This window comes from Artibeus jamaicensis, unplaced genomic scaffold, assembly GCF_021234435.1.
Source record: "Artibeus jamaicensis isolate MK-2021 breed Jamaican fruit bat unplaced genomic scaffold, CSHL_Jam_final contig_332, whole genome shotgun sequence".
Taxonomy (NCBI): domain Eukaryota; kingdom Metazoa; phylum Chordata; class Mammalia; order Chiroptera; family Phyllostomidae; genus Artibeus; species Artibeus jamaicensis.
The window spans coordinates 23,299,486-23,314,952 of NW_026521788.1; the positions used below are offsets into that span (position 1 = coordinate 23,299,486).

A 15,467-nucleotide genomic window follows, 5' to 3' on the forward strand; every position below is an offset into this window, starting at 1 on the left:
CAGCGGCGGGGCCCGCAGGCTCACGAACAGTCTGGGGAGGTCACAGAGCCCTTTGTCTCCCTTGAAGGCCAGAGTTTTTATCTGGAGCTGCAAAGGGAACTTCCCCTCCCAGGTGCCTGGGCTGCGTCACCCTGGGAAGAGGGCAGCTGGGGTCCCCAGACTCCCCGAGGGGATGAGGGCATCCCCCAGGCCCTCTTCATAATTCCCACTGTCTCCTCCCTCTGTCGGGGAGGGGCCGAGGGGGGCTACTGTTTCTCCTCCACTCTGGCTATGTCTTAATTTCTGGAACAAAAATGGGACACTGACATGAATAACCCCCCAGAGATAAGTGCAGGGTGCAATGGGCAAGGTACGGCCTGCTCTCCAGGACAGGCCAGCCCCCTTCCTGGCTTCTGCTGACGGGGGTGGTTAGCTGAGCACAGGCACAAACATTCCCCCTCCTCAGTCACCACCTGAGATGGTGAGGACAAGAGAGCCAAGCGTTCCCTCTTCTGCTGGTCCACGGCTTGCCTTTTTGTTCCTGGGACCAGTCCGAGGGGCCACTTCTGTGCCAATGATCGAGGGAGAATGTCCAGTCCTCTCGGGGAGGACCCCTCTTAGAGGCTGGTCCTCCAAGGCTAGTCCGTCTCAGCAAATGAGCCCATTCCTTCCCCTGGTGAAACGCAAAGAAGAGCCCGAGTCGGGTGCGAGACATTCGCTATGAAGATCCTCCCAAGCCCCAGCTCTGCGTGCGGAGCTGACAAAAATGAATCTTTAAGGAACTGGACTTTTTGGAGGGGGAAGGGTCCTCAAAGGCTGTTAGTTTTACTGGGGCCTCATCACAAACTGGGGACAGGCCTCTTCAAGACCCCAACCCTACCACTGTCTTGCTGTGTGACTTTGAACAAGTCACTGACTGCTCTGAGCTTCTACCTCCTTGTCTATGCAGAGTGTCTAGTAATGGCTGCCTCATGCGGCCGCTCCAAGGGCCATGTGTGGTCCGGTACATTTAGTGTGGGCTTGGCACGTGGGAAGGGCTGAGAAGAAGTCACTCTCGTCGGCGTCAGAGCTGTCGTTGTCGGGCCAAGCTGGGGACTGTAGGGGGCTCTCCTTCCTTGGACAGCAGGGGCGGCAGCAAGTCCCCCGGGGAGCAGGGACTGCGAGAGGGTGTGGGGCTCTGGTCAGCTCTGTCCCGCCCCCAGGCAGCATGGGGGCCCTTGCTCACGAGTGGGAAGCATCACGCGTAGGAAACCCGTGCCCCGTGGGTCTGTGGTGGGAGCCGCTGCCGTGGGCCAGGGAGGCTGGCCCAGCAGCCAGGCCCAGGCTGTGTGCTGACTCTGCCCACAGTGCTGGACGTGAACGACGAGACGCCCACCTTCTTCCCGACCGTGTACAACGTCTCCGTGTCCGAGGACGTGCCCCGGGATTTCCGCGTCGTCTGGCTGAACTGCACCGACAACGACGTGGGCCTCAACGCGGAGCTCAGCTACTTCATTACAAGTGCGGCCCTGCCTCCGCCCCCTGCCCACGATGCAGGCCCCCAGGGCGGGGCCGGGGCGCCGGGGAGGGGCCCACACTGGCCATCAGGGTTTAGCCCCTGCGGAGCCTCCCTGAGGATTTGCTCTTGGCTCTTCCCAAGGGCTTTGGAGCCCGGTCCCTCTGATCTGGCTCCCCAAGGGCCTCCCGAATCGGGTAGGGGTGAGGGGACTTACCACGGTTCAGTCTGGAGGGAGACAGAGCCAGGGACTCCTGGGATGAGCCCTGCGCCCCACTCTGCCGTATGTTAGGGTGGTGAAGCAGACGGGAGGAACGGGGCCTCGTCCTTCCCTGGGGACCCTTCACTTAGGAAGAGAATGTCCGTCTGTTTAGAGGCAGATGGTTTAGATCTCTCTAAATGAAGGCGTTTTAGCTCAAAATGTCAAGTAGCTCCCCCTGAAGAACTGTGCAGAAATATTACAAGGCCACACCCTGGCGCAACAGGTGGAAGGCAGCCGTGAGCACTCAGTGGCGTCTGCGTGACACTGGGCTCGGGAGGCGGCGGCAGACGTGCCGTGCGCTGCTCATTCCTGGGTTACAGCAGCGTCCCATCGTTCTTCAGGCCGACACCCCTGAGAGGCCCCAGGCGCGTGGGGTGGGGGTTGGTTCCTTCACACTCCTGAGCCCTCCCTCTGCCCTCTTACTGGCTCCATCTTCCCTCTGTCCGTGGCCAGCCTCCATAAAGAGGGCCCGCACCCTCCGGCCAGCCCCTCCCAGCCCGGTCCCCACTACTACCCTGGGAGAGGCTCTGTTATCGCGACCCCCACATGGCACCAGCCTCAGTTCAGCCCTGGCACTGCCTGTGTCCTGGTTCCTTCCTGTCCCCGGGAGCCACACCGTCCTTTGTAGATGGTGCTTCTTCAGACACTGAGGAGGTTGTGCTGGCGACTTGAGAGCAGGGGGCTTTCCCCAGACGCAAACCATGTTGGAACAGGGGAACATGAACACATGGAGGAGTTTCTCAGGGGTGACTTCTCAGGACCCTGAGGTGGCCATTTCCTGCTCACCCTGGAATTCTTGGATTTTAATTTCGCACAGTTTGGGAGGAGAGTGTCCAGTTCCCAGGCAGCCCAAATCCAGGGTGGTGGCGCCCTCTGCTGCCCAGAGTACCACACTGCCCAGCCACTAGCAGGGGAGGGGTCTTTACTGTTCTCATGCACTGCTCTCCTGGCTCCGGGCTGCTTCAGGAAAGACACCTTCACACTTCCCACCTGTCCCGGAACTCAGGGAGACTGGGGAACGCTGTCTCCTGTCCCCCTCCTGTACTTTTCACTCTGTGGGGCCTCTGGGAGTCCCCACTCAGAGAACCCAAGATAAGGGACCTGGAGCACACTCAACCAGCCCCACCCCAAAGCCCTCAGCCACGAGTGACAGCCCAGCCCAGGCTGCCTGCTCAGACACTCCGGCAGGACAGGAAGGCTACAGAACGCTGAAGGACAGGGGCCAGGGGCAGACTGCTGTGTCGGAGCCCTGCGCCCCACATAGGGGGCTGTACCCCGGGGCACCACACATAACTTCACTGAAGGGCCATCTTCCTTGTCTGTGGAACGGACACAGGGACAGTCCACATGACGTGAAATGGTCCACGGCACGTGCTCAGTGAATGTTAGACAGACCCCTGTGGTTTCAGGCACTGGCACCCCCACAGGCCACACCCTCATCAGAGCCCCCAGAACCCTGTTCTCAGGCAGAGCTGAGTGGGCAGCATGGCCTTTCCTTCCTGGACCCCCCCCCTGGAGTATCCAGGCTCAGAAGCAGAGTTGGGGTGCCACCTCCCCTTCCCTGGCCAGGAACCCCGTTTCCTGACCGAAGCTTCGGCCTCTGTTGCCCGCAGGTGGAAACGTGGATGGGAAGTTCAGTGTCGGCTACCGTGATGCCGTGGTGAGAACAGTGGTGAGCCTGGACCGGGAGACCACAGCCGCGTACACACTCGTCCTGGAGGCAATAGGTACGCACCGGTGCCCCGCCCGTGCCCCCCACCCCGCCGGTGGTGTACTACTACATAGTTGCTCTAGGCAGAGTTCGCAGGAGGCGCCCTCCGGGAGCCAGGCCTTGAGCCAAAGGCTCTGCCCCGATGCCAGTGGGGGAAGGGCGGCCAGGCGCCCGACACACTGCGGAGTACTTCCAGGCACGAGGCCCAGGGCCCTGCATGCGCGGCACTGAGACGGGGTACCAGGAGTGACACGGGAACCAAGCGAAAGACCTGCACGTAGACAAATCGCTGCAGAACCAGGCAGAGCAAAGCAGAAAGGGAGGCGGGACGACCCAAGAGTAGCAGGACCGAGAGTGGTGGGAACATGGTGGGTGCAGGGGTGACCAAAGAAGGCTTCTTGGAGGAAGTGGCACAGGGCGTGCCTTTGGGTCAGTGAGGACTCTTGGCTACAAGTTTTAGAATAAAATGAACTGACTTCAGGGACATGGGGTCACAGCGCCAGTCTGCTGGAAGATAGACGGGGCTTCTGGTACGACGGCTTGGGGCTCCGGAGACGCCACCAGGCCTCGGTCTCTCTGCGTTGGCTGTTCTGCCTCCTGCATGTTGGCTTCACCCTCTGCCTCACATGGAGACAAATCACTGCTGCAGCCCCGGCCTCAACCATCCCGGGTTCAGGTGTAGCAGCAGGGAGACAGCACCTGTCTCTCCCCCCATCTCCCCCGCTGAAGCCCGAGATGATCTCTGATTAGTCCCACCTGCCCTGTTGCCTGTACCTGAACCCCTGGTCATGGTCAGTAGGGGCGAGACGTGCTGGTACCATAGGCCCCAATCACATGCCGTCCCCAGAGCTGGGGCGTGGTCAGACCCACCTGGAACCCCAGGCCTCAGAGTCAGGAAGGTGGGTTCTTGGAGCAGCCTTCAGGGCGCGGCCTTACTTAAGAGCAGGGCAATGCTACAGGCAGAAACGAGGCAGGCCTACCACCACCTTGAAGGCCAAGTGCAACTGCCTTCAGTGCAAGGAGCAGTGGGGAGGGCGTTTCAGGAAGAGGAGCCAGCCCATGCCAGGGCCTGTGGGTGGGGAAGAGCCGTGTATGTGCCCTTCTGCTGCCCCGTAGTGGGGTGTATATGGGCAAGGGAGGCTGCGATCAGGCCGGGCCAGTGTATGGAGGCCTAAGGTTGACCAGGAAGGCTGGTCGCTGGTTCCCAGGCAGCAGGAGCCCCTGCGGGCTCTGGACAGGACCTGGGTGTGGTGAGACCTCCCCGATGACCCTGGTGCTCAGAGGCACCCCGGTCCATGTCCGCAGGCAGCTCTGGGTGGAAAGCCGATGTGCTCCCGGCGCCTCACTCTCTCCAGCCGGCAGTCCCTCCCAGCCTGCCCACACCCACGCGTGTCTTCCCTCTGCCCTGCTCTCCTCCCCCCGGGGCAGCCACACCGCCCACTGGAGACACGTCATCCCCACTGAGTCCAGCCTTCAGGACAAGCACTGGCCAGCAGGAGCACAGGGCTTAGGCTTGGCCTTCTATGTCCTGCCAGCGCCCACTGTCCCCGCCGGACGGGGCAAGTAAGCAGGACCCCAGGGTAGTGGGAGGCTGGTCCCGGACCGGAGCTTAAGAGGACAGGATGACTCAGGATAGGTCACTGCACCCTGGCGTGTGGTCAGCTGCTCTGGGGAAGAGGCGGGGGACAGAGTCACCACTGGCCCTCAGCCAACTCTAGCTGCCGGTGCTCCTCCCAGGGCTGACGGTCCTCGCCGAGACTTGCAGTGCTGGTCACAGACGCTCTCTCCGGGGAGGGTGACCCAACAGCTGCCCCTGGGGCTGAGCCACATCCCCACTCTGGGCGGGGCCTGCAGGTGCTGCAGGGGCAGGCCCCCGGCTATCTTAGGCTTGGAAACTCAGGCAGGGGCCGCCGCCCGGACACAGCAAGTCCACAGACTGAACCCGTCCCGGGGGCATGTTTGACCAGCTTTGCGTCTCTTAGTGAATGACAGTTGTGAACATTCACAAACCAGATTTTATTTAAACGCTCGTGTTCCACTTCTCTTGAGAAGTCAGACTTAGTGTCACTGGGCCTGCGTTTCACCTCGCCATCATGGACTGGAGCAGAGGACAGTGGCCCTGGCAGGTGGGCGTGCCCAGGCGGGCACCCAGGGACCTGACCCGCCAGGTCCCAACAGCAGCTGGCCTCGTGACCTCAGTGCCCGAATCTGTTTCTCAGGCTGCTCATGGCTTGAAAGAACAGAAATGCATCCTCTCATGGCCCTGGAAGCCAGGAATTAAATTAAGGGCCACACTCTCTGCTAAGGCTCCAGGGAGACCCCTGCCTTGACTCTGCTGGGTCCTGGTGGCTCTGAGTGTTTTCAGCTTGTAGCCTGAGCACTCCAGCCTCCGCCTCCAACGTGACGTGGCCCTCTCCCTCGTCCCCTCTCCCGCGTCCCCTCTCCCTCCGCCGTTCTTCTATCAGCACCCTTGTCATTCAGGGCCCACCTGGTAATCCAGGATGTGCCATCCCAAGATCCTGAATTAATTATATCTTCAAAGACCCTTTTCCCCAATAAGTTTACATTCACAAATTCCCAGGGATTTGACATGGTGTATTTTTGGGGGGCTACCATCCAACCCATTTCATGCCTCAGTTCCCTCCTCTGTAAAATGGGGACGATAATACTAATAATAGCGCCTGCCTCACAGGCTGCTGGGCGACTGAGTGAGCTAGAATGGTAGCTGGGGCCTATCGGATAGTGTTAGTGCTATTCCTAATCTGAAAAGGGAAAGAGCCACCCTGTAAAGGCTGCGGCTGGGGTGAGCGGGGCACGTGCCCAGGAACTTGAGCCTTCAGGCAGCTGCTGACAGCCCGCCCTCCATCACCTCCCACAGACAACGGCCCCGTGGGCAAGCGGCGCACCGGCACCGCCACCGTGTTCGTCACTGTCCTGGACGTGAATGACAACCGGCCCATCTTCCTGCAGAGCAGCTACGAAGCCAGTGTACCCGAGGACATCCCTGAGGGCCACAGCATCGTGCAGGTAGGGGGCCGTGGCCCCCTGGGGTGGCTGGTGAGCTGGGGGCAGGCAGAGCCACACTCGGCCCTGAGCACAGGGGCCCCATGGCACCATGGCGGGGGGAAGGGCGGGGAGGCAGGAGAGGGTCCGGCTGCTATTCTGGGAGTGGCCAGTGCAATGGGGGGAAGGACACCGGGCCCCCTCCTTCCTCCTGGGGAGAGTAGGACCCCAGGTTACATAGTCAAGGACAGGGCTCTGGCTCCTCCTCCAAACGCACAGGAAGCAGCCTCAGCCTCCCTCTTCTCCCTTCCCCCGCAGCCTCCTCCCAGTCCCCTACCCAGATGAGCCTTTCAGAGCAGGGAGGAGATGGCGGTGTCACACTTTCCCAGAAACGAGTAGAGAGAGCCAGGGTCCAACAAGGCCCAGAACAGAGCGGCTTTCACAGGGCCCTTGGCCGAAACTCCCCTCTCGGGAAGTAAACAGGCACCAGAAGAAAGGGAGCAGACTCAGTGGGAGGCTGGCGAGGACCTGAGAACGAGCCCGGCGCCCTCCCCCGAGCCTGGGGGCCTTCGTTGCTGGGTGGGGAGCGAGGCCAGGAATGAATTGCTCTCTTCATCAGCTGCGAGGGTTTCCGACTAGGAGGCTGAGCCAAACACAGCAAATCTGGGCCTGTCCGCTGGCGCGGACTCTGGGCTTGGGAGGCTGGGAGTGGGATGGGAGCAGGGTGCTGATTCCCAGAGGCACCGAGAGTCCAGAACAACATGGGGTTTGCAAGGGCCTGGGGCTGGTTCCAGCAGGAGGAAGGGGGAGGCCCTCTCCCTGCGGGTCTCCACCCCTGGGCGCTTGGGGAGCTCCTCCCCCCAGCCTGATACCTGCAGCCCTGGCTCACTTATGGGTCTTCCAGGACCAGCTGGGAACACACCTGGGGGTACGGCCAGGACTTTGAGAGCCCCCTCCCCAACCCCAGCCTTTTCTTCAGGGCTCAGGACAACCTAACTCCCCCCACTCCAACCTCCTCTCCAGGAGGAGGACAGTGGGGGCCAAGCAGGGTGCCCGGCCAGAGGCCGACTGTGTACAGGAGGAATTCCTCCTGGGATGTCTCAGGGAGGCCTAGGGACTCGGGGAGGGGGACCATGGAGAGGTAAACACGCGGGAAGGGAGGGGTAAGAGCCTATCGGGAGAGGGCCTGCCCCGCTTTCTAAAGAAGTGGTTTCTATCACACGGCATGACTCAGACTGAAATCCTGGACCCCACCAGCAATACGGGCAGCCCTGGTTCTCCCCGTCTCTCAGGGAGAAATGCAGGCACTAGTGATTCTCCGGAAAGTAAGTTTCTGTCCAAGCAGGCCTCACCCTTTGACGCACTGACATACTGACATGGAAGGAGGGTACGTGGTGGAGGGCAGGGGGGCTTTCCAACAGGGAGAAAGCTTCTCTGGAGGGGCATCTGAGGGAAGAAGAAGATTCCTTAGGCTTTGGGGGTGTGGGGACGCACCAGGCCAGGGCTCCCTTCACTCAGCGAACAGAGCCCCCAAGGTCTGCGCCCCAGCCGGTGGAGCAGAGGGAGGGGCTGGACACAGCCTCCCAGGCTTGCAGGAGGGGGAAGACATGGATAGACAGGGCTGACCCATACCACCAAAGGGATATGATCCCTGTCCTTTCTCCCCGGGGTGAGAAGAGTAGGGGCGGTTCCAAGCGGGAGGGGACTTTCAGCTGGAGAGCAAAGAGCGCTTCACTGGGGGCTGCTCTGTGAAACATGAGGCACAGCCAGGGGAAGACAGGTAGTTCCGTTTGCCTGGTGTCTTGGGTCAAGATAAGGCTAGAGAGAGAGTTCAGAGCCAGTTCCCAGAAGCCATTGAACACCAGACTGAGGGGCTCTGGCTTTTACTCAGCAAGAATTAGGGAGCCAGGGATGGTTTTGGAGCTGGGGAGTCGTAAACTAGAACTCACTCTCTGAGAAGACCTGGCTAGCTGCACCGTGGGGTCATGGCAGGGTGGGGTGGGCAGCCCCCTGGCCAGATGACCCTGGCCAGCGGCCAGACCCCTTTTGCCTCTTCTCTGGACGTGGGACCCAACCACAGCATAGAGCCCTGGCTTTGTGAGGAGAGGTTAAGAGTCAGGGATTCTAAGAAGCCCACCCTCAGTGGGATTGCTTTGACAGGTAGCCTGTCAATGAAGCGATCGCCTAAAAGATGGAACACCCAGTGTGGTCCAGGTTTGAAGTCCCACATCTGTCCTGCAGAAACCTGGACCTTCCAACCCGAGGGGAGGCTGCCACCTTCCCTGTGTGAGGCACAGAGCCCCTGTGACGAGTCCTCACATCGCCTCACCTTCAGGGGCTGGCAGAGCCACCTGCCACTCTGGCCTCTGCAGGGAGCTCCCTAACCCATTCTCCCCTCTTCCTGAGCCATCCCAATGTGCTGTGTTGAAGGGGGACAGTCAGGACGGCGGCTGGGTAGTCAGTGCGGAGAGCCCCACTTGACCCTCCTCTCAGCAGGCACCCAGGCATCTGACCACCGTGAGGGTGCTGGCTGCTCCCAGGATTACCAGGCAGACGCAGACAGGAGGTCCGAGAGGAGCCCCTGGGTTCCCTTTAGCCTTGGGCCCTGAGTTGGCCCGGAGGCAGGACAGCGCCTTGTCCCCGGTGTGGGCTGCATTTTCACTTGGCTGGAGGGAATCTTTGGCCATTTGGTCACTCGCACTGAAATCCCAGCCAGGTTTGGCCCTGGAGGGTGGGCGTGGCTGCTGTTGGGAATGGGAGTAGCCTTCTCCCTGAAGGTGGTTGGTACCCAGTTGCCAGGAAGGAACCATGGGAGCCCCTGGTTGTACTCTCCAGAGCCTGGGGCCAGGGGTCCAGATGGCTGCAGGTTCTCTCCGATTGGTCCAGCAGTCTTTCAGCAGGCAGCAGCTAGGGGGTCTGCAGAGAGCAAGGTACTACTATGCAGGGCCTTCTCTGGGAAAGGCCGTGAACCTGGGCACACGGGATGTCTGGGCCACTGTCTTCCTGCAGCCTGTGGTGCGAGGCTGTGTCCAAGGGATAAGACTCCGAGGGTAGCTCCTGGGTGGTGGGGATGGCCTGTCACATCTTGGTAGATTCTGTGCAGTCCCAATCAGGGCTGTCATTGTGGTCCGGCAGGGAGCGTCGAGGTGCGGGCCAGCCACGGCGGAAGCTGTGCAGGGAGCGGCGCAGGGAGCCCAGGCGCTTCCAGAGCTGGAGCTGGGGCTCACCAGGGCTCCCCGGGTGGTGGGGCATGCACTCTCGAGCCTGGCGGCTTGGGTCCAGCGCTGCCGGCTTGCAAAGGGTCATGAACAGCAGACAGGAGGCCAGCAGGAAGAAGATGCAGGCCAAGGCGATGAGCACGGGGAGGGGGTCCGCTGCCTCCATGGGGCTCCCCGGAGTGACAGGAGTCACGAAGGGGCTGGGGCCCCCTGTGCTCATGGCTCCTGCAATAAGAATGGGACAGAAGCTCAGAGGCACATCAGCTGGACCCAGGGCTGGGGAGGGGACACGGGGAGGGGCTGGGCACTGCTAAACTAGCAGCAGAGAGCATCTCAGCCTTTGCACAGTTTAGAACAGGGAGGCCCACAGAAGTGACAAGTCTAAGGTCACACAGCAGAAAATCGATGGAGCTGGGCCCAAACTCAGGGCCTCTGTCTACTCTGTCCCCCTGCCCGCCTGCGGGGGAAGAGCTGGAAAGGCAGTGCCTTCCGGCATTTAAAAATCAATTCTCATGAATTACAATAGTCTTAGAACCGAAAACCTGGGATCTAAGACCAAGTCCATCAATAACTTGCTCTGTGACAGGAATGAGTCACGGATTACAGGGTGCCAGCGCTGGCAGCGACCCCGGCAATCATTCGATGCCTGACGCCAGGGCTGGAAACCGGGGCCCGCCAGCACATTTCATTTGGTTCTTGCAATATTTTTATCCATGTAAATTGTGATTTTAAAACCACAAACAAACAAAAAACAAGAGATTTCACAAAAATACCTGAGTGTCTGGAATCTCTTGAAATTGCAGGATTTCGACCCTGGCAATGTAAGGCTGGTTGTGTGTGGCACCTGGTGGCTGCAGCTGAGCGGGGCCCTGGCCCGCAGCCCCCACACTCCCCACAGGTCCACTGCAGGGAGCTCCACCCTGCTAGTCCGACTGTACACCTCACTCACCTGCCTGGTCCCAGGGGCATTCCTATTGGTGCTTCCCAAGATAGTCCAAGCTGCTCCCGTGACAAGGGAGGATCTGAGGCCCAAATAAGGGCAGGCCAGGCCCAAGGGCGCACCTGTGGGCAGGAAGCAGGCTCACGGACTCCGGGCCCCACGGCCTTGCCAACCAACTGGTTCCCACCCCTGGAGAGCTCCCTGAGCCGCTCTGAGAACAGGTGGAAAATAACCCACAGAGAACAGTGGAGTTGACAAGACAGGGCTCTAACCCCACACAACACCAGTCCCTGTTATCACTTAAGAGCATCCCGTTAGAGGGAGGAGGGCAGATGGTCCTTGTAGATGAGGCTGAGCTTTCGGTCACAAACCAAAATGCAGACAGAGCCAGGCTGGTGGGTAGCACCCGGCCAAGAGGGCAGTGGGCAAGCCCGCCTGGGGTGCTGTCAGGGGCTTTGGCCAGGCAACGGGAGGCTGGGCCGCAGGCCCCGTGCAGTCGGCTCTCCCAGTTTCCCGAGAGAAGCCAGAAACCTGCATTTTTAGGCAAACTCTCCTGATGTTTAAATGTTGGCAACTAATTCAAATTTGGGTTAACGTGAGAGTGGGGGAGGGAGAGAGAGAGAAAACACTGCAAAGACCAAATAAATGCGATTCCAAACACTTAGGGATGGATTTCAAAATATTTAAAACAATGGAGCAGGCCAAGCAAAACTCATAAGCAGGCTACACCCAGCTTTGCAATCTTTGATTTCTATAAACACAGGCCAGGAACCCCCAAAGATGGTCCAATAACAGTCATTTATTTCTCTTTGACCTTGGAGACTTTGGTGAGACTGGAGTTAGAGGGTCCCTTCTTTCCCCAGCTTGCAGCCTCGGCCACCTCACAGTCATGTGTCCGCACCCGCACTCAGGAGGACCATGTCAGCAGGCAGGAGGGAGTGGACAGGGGCCACCCCGCTTTCACCCTCCAGACCCCCACCCCCGCCCCCCCCCCGCAGGCACTCACCAACAGCCACAGGACCTAACTCCGGGCTCCCCGTGCCAGCCTGCTTCCTGCCCACAGCATCGCCCTGTGCCTGGCAGACTGAGGGCATCCAGTGCACCCCACCCCACCTCCCACCCACTCCCTACCACCACTCCTCCCAGCATTTCCAGGCAGAACAGGACCCCTCCCAGCTCCCAGCTCCCAGCTCCCAGCTGGAAACTCTGATGGCCGTCTAGCAGCCCAGGGCCTCCGCCTTGTAGGCATCGCCTAGAGAGCACCCTGGCCAGGCAGCCATATGTGGGCGGGCCCTTCCTTGAATCTGAGTGGAGAGAGGGATGGGGATGGGGTGTGCCCACCACCGTGTCCCATAGGAAGGAAACCGGCTGCCCCTCTATTCTGCCCCAGGCTGTGCTTGGCTGGGAGTGAGCAAAGTGAGCAAAAGGAGTCTCCACCCTGCTAGTCCGACTGTTATTTCACAGCCGTCACACAGATCTGCAGACCTATCAGGCCAGCAAAGCAGGTCCTGGCGCCAGTGCTTGGGGAAGCACTTTAATAAAAAGATCCAAGAGGCTTTAAGCATCTGAGTAATTCCCTCAGAAGCAAGAGATTCCAAAGTGCTTGGGAACAGTGAGCCCCCGTCCCTGGAGCACCGACCAGGCCGGCGGCCAGGCCCCTTGATGCCCCCTCTGACCAGTCAGGCCTGCCTGGTCCAGAAGGGGAGACCTCCTCCAGACCAAGGCTAGGAATCACTTTAAGGGCAGGTGAAGTCTCTCCCACACTCCTGGAGTCTAGGACATCCCAGAAGACCTGCTCTGCACAGAGCTCTGTGAGCTTAGTCTAGAACCTTCTTTCTTGCCTCAGAATCCATAGAGCAGGACGCATCTTACTGTGTGGTCTCGGGCTAGCCACTGCCCCTCATTAGGACCTCCACTCTCTACAAAAGCAGAGAATTCCCCCAGGGCCAACCACACCCCCATGTGACCCCCGTGACCCCCATGACCCCCGTGACCCCAGCAAGGGTCTGCCCCACTCTCCTCAGCAGGCCTTCTCCTGCAGCCCCCCAAGCACTGACCTCAGAGCCAGCCCTCTGCAGTCCCAGGCCAGATGCAGGGTCTTCTTGCTGTCCAAAGGAGACCCAAGGAGCCCCAGGGCCACCTGTGACCCCAGCCTACCCTGGACTCTGCAGTGCCCAGTGTCCCTCAGTCACCCAGGCTGGGCAGAGTGGGTCACGTCCCTTCCCTCTCCTGCTAGCCCTGGCTTTGTCTGGAAGTTTGGGCTCTGCCTTGGGGGAGGGGACACCCCAGAGGGTAGGGATGGCAACTGGGTCGGGAGAGGGAGCGGGGAGCTGTGTGCCTGAGCCTTCCCAGGGCCTCACTCCAGCCTGTCTCCTTGGAGCCCTCCGGCCGGGCGGAGGCGCAGGGAGGACCCTGGGGGAAGGTTTCAATGCCTCTGCAGCCCTATGGCTCTCACCTTCCCCCATTGGACGTGTGAATGGTACGGTCTGCAGCCAGCGGGCCTATTCAGGGTCTGCCAGCCTCCAGGTTACCAGGGAGAGGGGCTCCCCGTGGTGGGAACAGGCAGAGAGATGGGCCTCAGGGCCCCTCCTCCCCTCCCCAGCCCCTGGGCCTTTCACCTTCCAGGCTTCTCCCTCAACTTTCCAGAGAAGTACTTTCCCTTTGAAGGTGGCTACAGAAGTGAAGGGTGAGAGGCATTTTCGAAAGTCAAAGAGATCGCAGGGCCTTTGAAAGCCCAACACTGAGGGCCGGCCAAAGCTGTGCTCCTTGCAGTTCGGGTGGGCCCTTGGAGCCCCCCCAGTTAGTGGCTCTCTGTACACTACACACCACCATGTCCCCCCACACACACATCCTGACCCCCAGCCACACACCCCTGCACTCCACATACCCACACCCCACACACCCTCACACGCCCCCACACCCAACCTCCCCCAACACACACACCCTCCACACCCCTGCCCCACACCCACACACACCCACACGCACAGACACCTCCCCCAACTTCTTTCTTTCCAGGAACCAGAGCTTCCCTGGCAACAAGCTGCCTCCTTAGGAGCCTAAGTCTTAGGCAGCTTCTCAATCAAGGACCCCCAAGCTCCTAGAAATACAGCACAGAGGGGCAAGTCGTGGCTCCGCCCAAGACCCGAGCCTGGGGCCCCCCCCTCTTTTGGAGCCCTAGTTGGGATATTTAGCTTCTTCCTCCTATTCCTAGCGCTCAGCCCCAAAAGAAGCATTCTCTGCACAGCCCCAAGTGGATGGGAGCCTTCCGTGGACTGTCGAAGTCCATTAGATGACCGAGGAGTCATCGCATGTCCAGCCCCCTCCCCCTCAGATGATAAAACCGAGGTCCAGAGAGGTGTGGCCTGGCCAGGGTCACCCAGTCAGGCATCCACGCAATCCACCACCCTGGGTGAGGTCCCTGGGAGCTCAGAGGCTGAAGGAGGGAGCCGTGGAGGTAGGAGCCAACCTGGTCAAGCCTGGGCCCATCAGCCACCTTCTCCTCATCCTCCCCACGCACCTGGAGGGGGTCAGAGAACAGAGCTGGCAGGCCCCCTGCCGTGGACAGGGCAGCATGGAGACCTCGTGGGGGATGAGAAAGACAGACGTGTCCTCTCCTATCCCATACCCCAGCGTCTGTGGAAAACCACAGGTGTGGGCAGGCCAGGCTGGGGGAGGTGCGGAGGGAAGAAGAGGGACTCCAGAAACATCTTCTCTCCTGTGGAGTGGAATTCAAAGACTTACCTGATATCATTCTTCCTCAGCTACAGGCCACAGATGCCGACGAGGGCGAGTTCGGGCTTGTGTGGTACCGCATCCTTCATGGTGAGTGGCAGGGGCCAGCCCTTCGCCCTGGGCAGAGCTCTCTAGGCTCCCAGGGGTCTGGGAGGCGAAGCCAAGGTGGCCCCAAGTGCTGTACACACAGGCGGGCCAGAGGGAGGGAGCGGGGACGTTCTCCAAATGCTCGCGCCCTGTTGGATGTCTTTTAAGTTTGGGTGCTACACTTGACTGCTTTGCTCCTGAAGTTCCTCATGTCCCACAGCCGGACACCACCCTAACAGAGGGGGACCTGGGGGACCAGGGCAGCCTTCAGCAGCAAGCTCCCCAGAGACTTGGTGTCATTGGCCCAACATGTATCACGTGCCTACCCCTTAACCATTGCCTTGGACACTGGGGCAGTGCCCCCAGCTTCCCAAAATGAGTCACAAAGCACCTGGACTGAGAGCAGTGGAGGGCGGATCCCCAGAGGAAAATCAAGTTGCTGTCACTATAAGACCTGGAGATGGACGCCGAACCAGCCCAAATAGGCCCACCAAATCCTGGCTTCCACCACCCGCAGAGAATTTGTATTGGCTCCTCTTTCTGTAGCGCCCAGATCCCTCTGAAATACTGAGTCCATCGAGGCCGCTGGGTATGGGGCGTCAGGGGTTCTCCAGACTTCCCTTTAGGAGGGTACAGAGTAAATTTCTACGCCCTCCCTCAAATCCAGCCAGGCCAGGGCAGCGTGAGACAGAGGCCCGCTTACCACTGTGGGCTTCAGCCAAGCTTCTGAGACCCCTGGGCAGGGTCAGCATTCTGGGGGCTGGGTCCCCCTTCCTTCCCCCTACCATCCCCCAAGGATCCTGCTCCAGGACAGGGCCCATGTATCTCACCTGTCTCTCCACACAGGTAACTATGGCAACCACTTCCGGATCAATGTCAGCAGTGGGCTCCTGATGCGAGGGCCCCGGCCCTTGGACCGGGAGCAGGACTCATCCCACGTGCTGATGGTAGAGGCCTACAACCACGACCTGGGCCCCATGCGGAGCTCCGTCAGGGTGAGGCCGGGGGCAGACTGGGGCGGCTCTTGGGCGGCTAGTCAT

The 15,467-nt window shown here is 60.3% G+C and overlaps 2 protein-coding genes across 4 annotated transcripts in view; one reads left to right on the plus strand and one right to left on the minus strand.

Moving 5' to 3' along the window:
- The window catches only part of CDH23 (cadherin related 23), a 416,092-nt gene that overhangs the window by 313,831 nt on the left and 86,794 nt on the right, over positions 1 to 15,467 (plus strand). Inside the window, exons 25-29 of the mRNA XM_053663874.1 lie at positions 1,327 to 1,479; positions 3,350 to 3,463; positions 6,326 to 6,474; positions 14,370 to 14,430; positions 15,274 to 15,422. Coding sequence (XP_053519849.1) covers positions 1,327 to 1,479; positions 3,350 to 3,463; positions 6,326 to 6,474; positions 14,370 to 14,430; positions 15,274 to 15,422 — 626 coding nt within the window. The remainder of the gene's footprint in view (positions 1 to 1,326; positions 1,480 to 3,349; positions 3,464 to 6,325; positions 6,475 to 14,369; positions 14,431 to 15,273; positions 15,423 to 15,467) is intronic.
- Positions 6,699 to 14,374, minus strand: CUNH10orf105 (chromosome unknown C10orf105 homolog). 3 transcript variants are annotated; one of them, XM_037130540.2, is made up of 2 exons: positions 11,615 to 11,666; positions 6,699 to 9,893 (listed from the first exon to the last, which is right to left on the minus strand). In XM_037130540.2, exon 2 carries the CDS (start codon positions 9,886 to 9,888, stop codon positions 9,529 to 9,531), a length of 360 nt encoding a protein of 119 aa, XP_036986435.1. In that variant the 5' UTR covers positions 9,889 to 9,893; positions 11,615 to 11,666; the 3' UTR covers positions 6,699 to 9,528. The 3 variants fall into 3 exon arrangements, with proteins under 3 accessions (XP_036986435.1, XP_053519850.1, XP_036986434.1); XM_053663875.1 differs by lacking the exon at positions 11,615 to 11,666 and adding an exon at positions 10,618 to 10,714; XM_037130539.2 differs by lacking the exon at positions 11,615 to 11,666 and adding an exon at positions 14,350 to 14,374 and having other exon boundaries at positions 6,740 to 9,893.